The sequence below is a fragment of the Cebidichthys violaceus genome, unplaced genomic scaffold (genome assembly GCF_023349555.1).
Source record: "Cebidichthys violaceus isolate CVI_PGR_0920_01 unplaced genomic scaffold, fCebVio1.0.p SCAF_23, whole genome shotgun sequence".
Lineage (NCBI taxonomy): Eukaryota > Metazoa > Chordata > Actinopteri > Perciformes > Stichaeidae > Cebidichthys > Cebidichthys violaceus.
Window position 1 is genome coordinate 10,336,959 of NW_027176406.1, and position 13,307 is coordinate 10,350,265.

General features: G+C 43.2%; 1 protein-coding gene across 1 annotated transcript in view; it reads right to left on the minus strand.

Annotated features, from left to right (window-relative positions):
- Positions 1-1,884: 1,884 nt before the first annotated feature.
- Positions 1,885-13,307, minus strand: part of cacna1ia (calcium voltage-gated channel subunit alpha1 Ia) — a 154,643-nt gene continuing 143,220 nt past the window's right edge. The window contains exons 35-38 of the mRNA XM_068719177.1: positions 8,800-8,937; positions 6,475-6,691; positions 5,520-5,761; positions 1,885-5,214 (exon numbers count right to left, since the gene is read on the minus strand). Coding sequence (XP_068575278.1) covers positions 4,483-5,214; positions 5,520-5,761; positions 6,475-6,691; positions 8,800-8,937 — 1,329 coding nt within the window. The 3' untranslated portion in view covers positions 1,885-4,482. The remainder of the gene's footprint in view (positions 5,215-5,519; positions 5,762-6,474; positions 6,692-8,799; positions 8,938-13,307) is intronic.

Genomic DNA, 13,307 nt, shown 5'->3' on the forward strand with positions numbered 1-13,307 from the left:
CCCGGAGACGAACACATTAATGAGACACAGCTGCTTGTACCTTGTTTATCAGACCGTTTGACAAAACTTCGGGGTGGCACCACAGAATTTCTCTTGACTACCTTTTGACCTGATATCTTAAACAAAGAGATTAGAATGATGTCCTTCTTTGAAAAGAAGCCGGTACAGAAGCACTATGAATGTTATAGCTCAGACAAAACCAGTGGGTTTCCAGGTGAGGTGAAAAAATTGATCTTGGACCAAAGGGGCCTTGATGTCTCCGGGGACTTTGTGCGTTGCCTTGGGAGGAAATCGACCAAATCGGCAAACTGACCTGTTATGTTGCAAGAGGTCACTTGTTTTCTTCAGGTGACAGAAGGCAAATCAGAGTTAATGCCCAAAAAATGTGAGATGACAGGCCACTGGAGCAACGACATATTCACTAAAACATACTTGTTTGGGCTCGCATCAACACACACACTCAAGCGCACTCACAGTCTCAGAGACACACGCAGGCTTACCGCTCACCACATACACCTCCACCCTCCTGCAGTGACATTTGAAGGACAGGGCGCCTGCAGGGAGAGCTGGTTTTGAGAGGTTAGACGAGGTGGACGGCTGGCTGGTTGGGGGTGTGAGGTAAACAACACCTCGGAGTTCAGCGTGCATGCCTAATGTGCTCCCTCGCACTGCCGGCTCTGCAGGGCAAGGCTGCCGATGACAAGCTGTCTGGAGAAGTCTGCTGCTCCTGCAGCCTCTGCACTACCTCAGTCTCTCACAATGTCTGCTGGCTTTACACCGTGCAGCTGTCTACGTCATCTCTGTACACGTCCTGCTTTTGTCCCTGTCCTATCACTGGCTTTCCTTTCCCTGCTCTAGACCGTCTTGACTCAACCTCTTTTCTCTCATATCAGATACGTATTCATTTGCATGTAAATAGCAGGTATTAAGAGAAAGACTGAACCCAAAAATTGTCATTAAAAAAAATGATTATGAATAATGTGTTGGAATATGTTTTTGTTGTGGCTCGGACTGATTATTTTTTTAGTAGTTTCATAGCAACAGTCAAAAAACACCGGGGCAGTCCCTTTAACTTTGTACAATTTTATGAAATGCATACTAATGATATAATCATGGTCACTGGCAGCAATGCACACATGCAGATCAAAATACAAAGATATGTACAAATGTGAATTGTACACTCTTAAGGTGTGTTCAGACTGAAGGCAAAGCTCATTTTAGAGGCGCGTGATTGCATACAACTTCAGTGTAGAGAAGGACATAGGTTTGATCAGGGCAGCGTGAATTCAAGCTAAATTGCGTCCACACCAGGTGAAAACGTTATAACCGCAGCAAAGAATGTGTGCTTATCCCGAGCTATTGTACTCCACTTTGTGAACATAGAGAGACAAGAGGGGGGAAAAAAAAGAGTCTGGAGGAAAACAACAGAAACAACTTCAGATCCTGGTAAATTGGTCTGATTCAGAGGTGTAGCACACACACACTACTGTACAAAAGGCAGACTCTGCTCACAAGCAGCTGGTGCATTGTTAGGTTGTTATAGCTAACATCTGGACTGTGGGTGCATTGGCTGTTTTGTAGCGGATAAACACTCCAGCAGTCTAATTTGTGCGGATAAAGCGAGGTGAAAACTTGCTCTGGGTTCAGTCTGAGCACACCTTCACAGCTATCTTTAAAAATTTACCAGTGGTTTTTACCCCCCGACCTGAGTTCAATAACCTCACTTGTTCATGTTGTCCAATTGCAGCCCATTTCTCTACTGATTGGTCTCTCGAGAGGGCAGAGGTGCTATCTGATTGGTGGTAAGTTCAGACAAGTAGAAGCAAAACCAGACAGTAATGAATACTGTAGTATTCTGAGGAGATAAAAATCACATTGACATCATTTACTCAGGGCATACACATAGAACATTTATTGCTGCGTAGACAGGCTTTAACCTTTGATGTCATATTCAGTTGACACAAGGATTTGTCTCAGAAAGATAGGAGGATATATCTTTGAAGCTAAAACAGCCCTTGGTTGCTTCGTGTTTTCCCTCTTCAACCTTTAATCTAAGGTATCCTCACTGACAAACAGGACACTTCAGGAAAAGGCAATCACTTCACCTGAAGTCATAAACACACACACGCACACAAGCATACACTCACACAACTGTCTTTACTATCACTCATTAATACCCAACACCATGTGGTAAAACATAGTCATCAAAGTGATTTTGCATGATCAAAAAAGGTAAAACCCCTCAGTTTTTCTCACATCACCTCATTCTTTTTGAGATATTAAAAAAAAACAAAACTAAGGTAATGTTCAAAACACGAGGGATACAACAGTCTACCTCTAGAAATCAGGCTTAACGATGAGCACCTCCTTTTGGGATGGAGCGATTAATCAAGCGGCAGAAGCCAAAATAAGCTTGCATTAAAAGATGCAAAGTGTTGTTCATTGTTACAGTATCAGCTGTTGATGTCAAACTATGGTGTGAGAAAGGGTTGCTACAACAGAGTGTACGTGTGAAGAAAAGATGAGTGCATTAATGTGTCATTTCAAGAAAAAAAAGCATACTGTATTGCAATCCCAGAACCATGCTTAAGACACACTAATGTGCCCATAATCGATATGTTGTGGTGTAACTCTCAAATTAAAGCTTTCGTAGAGATGGTTTATTTACGCTATTCAATGTTTGTTTTTTTAGCATAGGAGGCTAAAAGCAAACAAAGTTCCCTGTGTACAGCCAGGAATGTCTGTGAGCTAGAATGATCCTCATGTGCTGAGTGAATATGGCTGTTCCCATCTCTGGTTGTCCCCTGGGAGTCCAACGTTTGAAAAGAAAAAAAAAAAAAAAGAAAAATCCATGAGGAACCGGTGTTCCCAAAGAGAAATGTGCTGGAGGGAACAATCACTTCAGGGCACAAAGTTAGTTTGAAATTTTTTGCTTCGTTGTTTTATACACCGTCCACACCTTAAAAAAATGTTATAAAACTGGAAGCCACTGGCAGACAAAAAGTCCTAGACAACAAGTCAAAGAGATCGTATGGGTTAAATGAAATGGGGACAAAGTAACGGCAACACTTGCACGTGCCTATTCTCTTTTCTACAAAAATAGTGGAATAGAAATCACATGGTTATCACCCAACATTGACATCTTGATACAGTTCTGTATATAGATAAAAAAAAATCTTGGTTAAATGCAATTCCATCATGCAGTCAAGGTCCCGCGCAACTCTTGTGGGTTTGTCCGGTCATCACAAATCCTTAAGCATGGTGAGAGGAAGGGGTGTCAAAAGGAGTGTGCTTGAAGTCTCACTTTATTAAGTAGCAGTGAACCATTTTTTTTTTTTTTTTGGTGCACACAAGGCTGCCCCATGCACACGTTATTGTTTCTTCTGATGGGGTTTGTAAAGCTCCATCCAACCAAGCTGTCTTTCATACTCATCTTCTTCATGTTTGAGAGAGTGAGAGATGCTGGAGATAGAAAGAAAAAAATAACCAATTTCACGAATCACTCCATGCACGGTTACACCTCCGCAATCTGTCAATTTCTTTTCATTTTTCGCTGCCACTCAAGACTAAGTTGACAGAGGCACAGAGCTTTGATCAGTCGATACCTATCTTCTGTTTCAAAAATACAGAGGTATAGTGAAGTGATGAGAATGATTTAATTCATGCCTTTTGATACCTGAGGCAGTGCTCTCACACAGACTATGAGCACACACTCTTGAACTCTCCTCCACCTTACGTTTTGCTCTGAACTCAGCAGAAGGTCCTGTGCCAGAGTGAATAGGACTTGTTGTTTCCGTCTGCCAGAACAGATGGACGTTAGATCCGCTTTCTGCTTTCCCAGCCAAACAAATGACCTGCCTTCTCCTTTTCCAGCCTTCCTTCCGCCTTAATATATTCTGCCATTTTACGAGCCTCCTCCCACTTACTTGCTGCACTGCCTCTGAGACATAAACGGATCAAAACAGTCTTTGTTTGCATGAAGGGCTATTTCAGTTTGGGTACTTCTATTTTTGCATTTTTAACCTCAGTGAACCCAAGCCGACACCGGATAAAGGAAACTACAATAGAGCAACAACAAGACTCTTTCTTGTGTCTTTAAGTTTAAGCTCTTTTGTCTTTGCTCCTCTTGACTCCCTGATATGAATGGGTCTCCCGGTCCTCCAATGTGAGCAAAACCTTTCCATGTCCACCCTTACAGGTACAGCCTCCGAGAGGGTATAAGGCCTTAACTCTGCAGGCCACATCCTCACCAGCAGTCTATAACCAAGACCACTCCCCTAGGTAGCACAAAATAGGGCATGGGCTTGTCACAAATGTATAGAAAGGGGTTGAGGGGGCAAGATGAGGGTTTTGGTTTTGGAATACGGGACATCATGTGTCATCGAGCCTCTCTCTCACTGATGGAAGCAGAGAGAGTGAGAGGGACAGCTATGGGTTTAGATCCAAGGAATGGAGAGACAAAGAAAGAGTGAACAGTAGGTTTCATCTGTTTTTCCGACAAGGCCCTACTGTTGTTTGGCTTGAGCTCTTCCCTTTGAACCCTTGCTCGCCATCTCCTATTTCAACTCGTCCCTCTCCTCTTCTTGTATCAACTAATACCCCCGTCCAGGGGTTGGCCAAGAAGCCTTGGGGGTCCATAAGCTCCATGCCCAGAATCTCCCTGCGTCCCTCCCTGCCCCGGGACGACAGCAGCATCCCCCCTTGGTCCAGGCTGCCTGTGCTGTTGCACTTCTTCACCCCCCCTCCTGGGTACACCAGGGAGCTGGGCGACAGCAGCGATGTCAGCGACAAGCTGCTCAGTGTCTCTGACAAATGTTCACTGTTGCCCGCTTGGCTGGAGCCACAGCCACCAATTGATGATCCGATACCTATGCCCAGGTCCTCGTCTGAAGGGTCGATTGAGTCTTCACGGGCGTAGCCCGGGCTGGTGCTACCTCGGCCACTGCTCTGGCTACGCTGGTGGCCCCTGGTGGCCTGGAGGGTGAGGGCTGATGAGGGGCTCGGCCTTGGTCTCAGGGTCTGGACTGGGGAGGAAATGGCAGTGCTGTCTTCAGGCAACGGAAGCGGACACACGAGTGGTAAGGGAGCTGTCGGCAAAGGCGAATCCAAGTTCTGTGGTGGAGAGACGCTGAAGCTCAGTCCCTCTTCCAGGGTGGTCTGGAGGCTGCCCTCAGAGCTGCCTGTAGCAAGGGATGAGTCACTGTGGGACGGATACTGAAGACAGAAGGAAGAAAAAAAAGAAAGCACATGAATCAAACTCTTTTTTCATTTAGAGTGTAACATTATTTGATATATTTAAATGCTGATTAAAAACCAGTTTTCATAATAATTCATCATCTTCTGTCAGTGACCAAACTTCAGGCCATTTCTCTCCCAGATAAGCATACAAAATAATCCTCTTTTCTTGCTTCATGGTTAACATCAATCTAATGACTTGTTTAAGCCTCTTCCACACTAAAACTATCTCTATCCAATAACCTATTTATCTGTGTTTTGCCGCTCTCCTCCTCTCCCCCTACCTGTGTACAGAGCATCTTGCTATGGGCTCCTGGGGAGCGGAGCGAAGCCCAGGAGTCTGGGGAGGTCAGCCTAAGGCCCCTCGACAACCGTAGGCTCCTACTGCGGGGAGGTGCTGGGATGGCTGCTCCTGCAGGGTGGAAGAACTCTGCAGGCAGATGGAAGAGAGGAGAAATGCCACTGGCTCCTCCTCCTCCTCCTCCTCCTCTGTTTCTTTCCTCGTTGCTGCTGCCGGAAACGCCACCTTGAGGAGGAAATACACTCTTTCCATTTTCATCCTGGTGTCAATGCATGGACTGTCTACATCTTTCTTGTGAATATCCCTTCCATGAATGAGAAGGATTTGTTTTCATCTAAATATTGTATATTAATAGCTAAGTCAGCAAGCTAAGCACAACCCTTGCAGGTGGATGTCGTGAGTAGATGCTCTGCAGGGCGTTGGGTAAAAGGACCAACTCTTTCATTATGTTGATGTTTTAATGTGAAGTGTGAGTCTGAGTATATGCTTTGTGATGCCATTTGGTTTAAAAATGAAGATCCACTTAATTAAAAAAAAGGAATTATGGTAATACCTTGCACCATCTGCAGATCTACACAGATGTGATGCAAATCATATCAAGCTATTCAAGTATGCTCACTTCCTCAAGTTTGAGAGGAACATTTCTGGGAGATATATAGTTCCTCCTTTAATCCTCTTTCTGTGAATATAATCTACAATATGTTCTCTTTGATTTTCATCTTGGAAGCAAAAACGTTGCTTTTGTTTAACAAAACCCTGTTATTTCTAGTACATATTGTGTCTTTCCTGTGCTACAGTCAATTTTACCCACCATCTTATGTGGCATATAAGCCACAAAAACACCAATACATGAAATCAGAAATGAACTAGTGGTACAAATACATATTTGAATCTATTGGTGGTAGTACAGTGGATTTACTTTATCTGGTTGTACTCACCAGGGCTAAAGTGAGGTGAGCACATCTGTGGTTGGTGTGTTTGCATCTCCATTTCCTGCAGTGCAGTCTCCACCTCAATGCCAGTGCTGAGGGCCCGGCAGGGCTGGCCCAACCCCTGCACCTGGCTCTGCACCACGGTCCGAGTCTGGCGGCCTCCTGCATGACTTCCTCCACCTCCAGCCTCTTCTGAGCTGCGGGAGTCACTGCTGCACCTTCCCTGGAAGAGAACAGATGATCTGACATTGAAGAGAAAGTCTTTTCCAATAAATCTCCAGGATAGGTTCATCAAAAAAGTGTTTTCCTTTTTCAATTTTAGATAGAAGATAAATTAAACATGTAGGGAAATGTTCAAGATAAAAACAGAGATAATTTATGTGCGGAAAAATGATTTGACTAGTGTGCGGAAAAAAAGCTTAAAACCACAGCAAGACATAAGCTCTTATTTCTTCTGCAAAAGGACAATTTAGGTTTAGGATTAGCATTATATTTTGTTAAGTAACAATTCCTGGACCAAGCCTGATAGAAAATGAGTACAGCAAAAAACAGCCCCTCTGGCATCCTGTAGATATCAAACATGGCCTCTGTTTCACATCATCCCTCGGGCTTTTCATTTAAGTGCTAGTGAAAGGGTGAGGACTGATTATGAGGTAAAAGAGCCCGTTATTGTCATGTTAATGTTAGATATTGTAACAATAAATGTTTGGTTATGAATGTGTCAGTTTGTGTGATGGCTGCAACAGCTGGAAGCGGGAAGCAGGAGGTAGATTAAGGCAGGAGTTCCGCTTTGTAAGCTCTCACCTCGTACGTTTTAATTACCATCATGTAGGGACTGCAGAATCATTTAAGTGTGTTTGTGCATGTGTGTGTGTGTACACTTTTGTGCTTCCAACAGTGTATTATTGTACCTCTGAGTCATTCAGTCCTAGCCCCTGAACAGCCCCCTTTCAAACAGGCAGCCACCCACACCCATACAAACCTCAAACAGCCTTGCCACACATGCTTAATGACACACACACACACACACACACACACACACACACACACACACACACACACACACACACACACACACACACACACACACACACTTTTATTTAGCAAACAGTGTTAGACAAATGAAATCCCTAACCTTAGATCCTTCCTCACCTTCTGCCTTTCCTCTGCCCTCCCTTTTCCCTCCCTCATCTAATGAGCAGTGTTTCACAGCTAGCTTGGTGATAGCAGGCTTATCTGGCTATCCAGAACCAAGGAGCATTACCCCATTACAGTGGAGGATATCTAGGAAGGACGGACGATAAGGGATGGAGATAGAGGGGCTAGAGGGAGGCGCAGAGAAGGTGTGCAATTACCAGAGGGGTAGCACTGAGAAAGGACAAGCATGAAAGATAAAGTCGAAAAGGAGGAGAGTGGGTGCAGGAGAGGGAGGTGTGAGAGCCACCCAGGACAGCAACTAGGAAGAGCCTATAGTTTTATTCATGAGAGGAGACTGTGGATTCTTCAAAGACAAGATAGTTTCCACTGATACACAGAGAGAAAGAGATAAAGGATTCTTTGGAACCTAAGGTTTGTACCTGCAATTCACAAGAGAGCCTACAGCATAGCCATGAAACAGATTTTATAATTGCTATTTGTTTTGTTTTGAAATGAGTATAAAAAAATGATCTGTGAACTTCTGCCATTGTTTGTGCTCATCCTCGTGGGAGATTGCGACGTCATGCCGGTATACTGATCAAAATAGTGGGCATACAAGAAGTTAACCACTGTGAATTTATGGTGCACTGGGTGTTATGCTGTTTACTGAATCTTTTTATTTCTCAAAAGCGCATTTTCTATACACAAAAACAGTTAAACTGCCATGAAGATTTAATTGGCCTCAACATTGTGTGTAAATTTGACAAGTATACAGCCCAACTAAAGTACTGTGGTGCTGACAATAAAGCAGGTGTTCACTCCCAAGCACTCTGTCTCGCATTCATTATTCAGTATATGATAGTTATTACTGGGATGATCTTCATTTTATTAGGATTTTTATCTGAGCAGCCTAACGACTAGAGCGAAAGCAAAACAAGAACATCTTTGCAAATTGCACAGTACCACCACTGATCAAAGCTCAGATCCAACTTTCTTTATTGGTATTATCTAAAAATAAAAATAAATTTCTATTTCCTCACACTGTTTTTCATTTTGGCCTCACAGAAAATGAGTCATATAGAGATAAGGAAACATGTATATCAGTACTGCATATTGTACTTTTGTTCAGGCTTTAAAGAGAAGCCTCAGAAGTGTAGATTCTAATCTTCCCATCTCACCACTCTGCTCACCCACCTTGCCCTCTCGCGCCAGCAGCTGGTAGGCAGTGTGTTCGTCCAGGCTGAGGTCATCTGGCAGAGCGGGGGATGAGGACTTGTCTGACAGTTGCTCTGATTTCAGCGATGCCTGCTCTATCTCCGCCATCCTGATCTGCTGCAAAAACGTACCTCCGTTATTCATGTCGTAAAAAAACAGGAAGGGATCGTGAGTAGGAACAACAAAAGGGTTCAGACTTCCTGGAATTCATTTATCAGTGCTTAATATATTACTGACTTATTCTAGGGTTCACAACAACCATGGCTTCAGTATCTTACATCTTTTGTGTACATAGATATTACATTTCTAAAGGATCAGCAACAATGTTTTGAAGATGTCTCTCATGACTCCTTTGTTCATACAGTATCTCTTTCAGGCCGATGTGAGCCACACAAACAAGATAAGTAAAACCTCCCCCAAGTTTCGATACGCTTCACCAAATGTTGACAATTCAAGGTGGCCAAAAAGCTGTGGCACCTGTCTGTAAAGAGAACAGGGTGAGAGATTTCAAAAAGTAACAACATTGCACTGTCATCATTAATTGAACAAAATATGTGAAAAGAGAGGCTGAATGAGAGGGCGAGAGGCACATATCCAAGCAGTGCGTTACAGCCGGTGTATGCGTGTATGTTTTTTGGTAAACACCAGCAGTATCTGCATGTATATGTAAGCGGGAGTGAAGAGATGCTCTTTTTTTTCCCCCCATGAAGTGTGGTGGTGTTGCTGCACCAGAACCTCATAATCCTGCCCTTATAGCCAACTGAGTACGTTTTCAAACACAAGTGAACGTTAAAATGTTGCTGTGTGTTTGGTAACGGTGTCTCATAGTCCTTGTCGTACTCTCACACATGTACATCAATCCTAAAAGACACAACATTACCAAACACAGAATAATTGGGAAGTGACAACAATTACACCAACTGTTACTACCCCTCTCTCTCTCATTTGTTCCAACATTAGCTCCAGCTAAGTTTGTTTCATCAGGTAACTCAGCTCATAATGGCTACTGAATTGGTTTTAAATGATCGCCGCATGAGCCTCCTGAGAGCTCAAGCTTCTCGGCTGACGCTCTTCTCTACCTTTCCCATGGCAACACAATTTCAAAACATACTGCAAACAGTGAGTTAGGGTGGAATTTCAGGGTTCCATGATGAGCTCAAGCAGTGTTTCTTTAACCAGACGGAGCAATAAATAGCCAGAGAGAAGCATGAAGAAGGGTACTTAAAAAGGGCCCCGTGAAATCCAATGGAGTGAGGCCTGTTAGCCATATATATTAACACGTACCCGTATGAGAAAGACAAAGAGGATCATAGAGAATGATTCACAGCCAATATGTAGCAGTAAATTACTGTTGCACACGGAGGGAGGAAGAGAGAGAGAGAGAGAGCGAGAGAGAGAGAAAAAGAGGTAAGGTGGGATGCGGCAAGGAAGCAAAGCAGACGCATAGCATTGAAACTCATTAATCTAAAGCAGCGCTTTGCAGTTTTTCTGCTTTGTCTCAGTATACCGGCTATCCCTAATGCTACTATGTGACACTACCATATCTGCTGATTTGCTCCGTCTCTCAGAATTGGGTTGTAAATAGCTTCAAAAAGGTCCATGTGAGTCATCAGTTGGTCCATTCATCAGCAGGATGGAAACTACAGCCTGTTCTCCTCTGTATTCCTTTCTGTTTATGAGCCTCCAGGTACAACGAAAAACGGCATAACGGGTAAAGGAGTTGCTACACATGTGCTTCCTAAGGTAAGGGGACTCAGGCAAGAAGTAATTGAAAGTGTCCACGGCAGCCTGAGAGCGAAGAGGCAAAGCATTGTTTCATTCAGCACCGCAGGGAGGCAATGAAATAAAACGGGAAAATAACCATGACTGAAATCTCATGACCACATGGCATGACTCATGGTAAGCAATAATTCATGTAAAACACAGGAAACATAGCAGTCAGATGGTAATTTACAACACACAGGTAAAAAAAAACAAAAAAACAGGCACACCTCCTTATTGCTGTCTACCACAGGCTTTTCTATCAAATGCACAATGGTGAGAGGCTGCACCTCTGATGCAGAATCTCTTAAAAATAGAGTGAGAGAAATGATTTTGCTTGAAAAGTGCCTGTTTATGCAAGCGACTGAATAAACGTCAAAGGCCTTTCACTACTCTATTAAACAGTTCCCTGCAGACTCTACTGTAGTCAGTCTCTTATTAGGCAGCTACTTGATGAATCTATTTCCACTGTCACACACACTACACCCAGGTGTCCCGCTGCGCCTCTCTGCCCGCTTAAACACAATGTCATTGTACAGAAGCAAGAAAATGGCACACACCCACACTAGCTCTCTCTCACACACACAAACAAACAATATGCAAGTCTGATGGTTAAAGGACATTGGGAATGACAACAGTACAGGGTCAGATACAGTAAATCAGAGATAGATAGAGGGATAGCCAGAGGAGCAGAGGGACTGATGGGAGGAAGAAGCATGTAAAAGAGGGGGGGGGGGGGGGGGGGGAGATTGATGGTTTGACAGCATCTGCAGACAGGCAGAAAGCAGGACTGACAGGTGAGGAGGTGTAGAGCCCAGTTATTGCTTCTTCTGAGCTGACCCGCTGCACTTTGTCATTCTGATGGAGAACACTGCCACAGGACAGTATGTTTGTGAGTGTGTTTTATGCAGGATCTCCTGCTTACAAAATACCCCAAAATACAAGCACAAGTTAAGGACAGTGTTAGTGTGCGTGCATATAGGCATGCATATCAGGAATGGTTGCATGTGTGTATGCATGCAACGGGCTTCATTAATCCACATTTCTGCACATACGGGAAATTATCTTGTGTTTAATTAAGGGCTGAAATTCTCTGTCTTACTGCATCACAATAGCGCATACAGTAGTTGACGCGCTTTATAAAACATGAACTTCAACAACACTTCCTATTCAAACTGCTTTGTGTGATGAATGAAGCCCTGTGTTTGTTTATGTCCATGAAAGTACATGCAAATGCATGTTCACGTGTGCATCCCTGTTGCCAATGTGCATGCACATAATCCGCTCCCGGACATCATGGTTTTGTGTGTGTGTGTGTGTGTGTGTGTGTGTGTGTGCATGAATGTGTTTTTCTTGTATGTGTGTGTGTGTGTGTGTTCAGGGTTTCAGGACTACTGAGTTTTACTATTCACTGGTTTTGCACAGTAATAGTTTGGTTTTGCAAATTTTTGTAACACAGTTGATGCAGGCAAAAATGTGTTTTTCCTCACAACACGCTGGGCAATGAAACCCCTTGTGTGTGCATGTGTGTATATACTATATGTTTGCTTATACTGTTTTCTGTATATTTTTGTAGATGTGTATACATACGGTATGTGTGCTAAAGAAGGTATGTGTCGTTCAGTCTTATTTCTTAGTTTCTACGTTCAGAACTATTTGGTGCTTGCATCCAGTGTGAATTTATTCTAACATGTCCCTCAAGAGTATTTTCATCCAACCCCTGGGGCCATGTTTACCAAGCGTCTCAAAACAAGAAATCACTCCTAACGGACCCAGACTTCTCAGAATAATCTATATTTTGCTCCTACTTTCATGCAAAGGAGTAAAAGCACTTTATAAATCATGATTTGTAAATGTTACTTATCTTTGTAATTATCTGTGTCACACAAAATCTTAAAATTTACATTTATGTGACAACAAGAAACTGCGGGTATAACATCCCATTTGGGTCCCTCGCATCTGCGGCTACATTAATGCATTTCAGAGCTTCAAAGCTGACCTGGTTCAAAAACAAGATAATGAAACAAGACTTAGTAAGCCTGTTAGTAAGATGCCCTGACTGAACATGGCAACTAAACCACGGCCTTTTTCAAATACACTATGTATGACTCTCACATCATACAATCAGTTTATATTTCAGTCTGACTGCTGAGTGGTCCACTGAACGTGTTGCTCTCTCTCTCTCTCTCTCTCTCTCTCTCTCTCTCTCTCTCTCTCTCTCTCTCTCTCTCTCACTGAACGCAGCTGTCAAGCCAAAGAGTCACAGCAACAGCGAGCGAGGAGGACTGCAGATTCACCTGTGACTCTCGTCAAGGGGTAGTGTAACATTTGCCTGAAATGTCCCTACATTTGTTGCTGAGCTGATTTTTTTTAAAATAACATCATAAAAGTGTCCATGTAGCAACATGGTTGCTAATGTGCCAATACTAAAGCGGTATTATCAATAGATTCATATTCTGAGGTGGGAGTATTACTAGTATTATTAATACAGGTGACAAGGAGCGATTCCGACATGTTTGACAAATGCTGGCCTCCAGATTGGTCCAGTGAAGCTCAGTGGGTAGAGCCTGCTGCTAAAAGTGATTATAAAATGTATGCATCTATGAACGGTGCTGTTAAGAGTTGTGTCGGACAAATGTTTATCCAAAAATGGATGCATTTGGTTCTGATTCTCTTGTAAATTTAAAACACAATATCTTGGGCCCTCATCAGATGTGTGTTTCTTT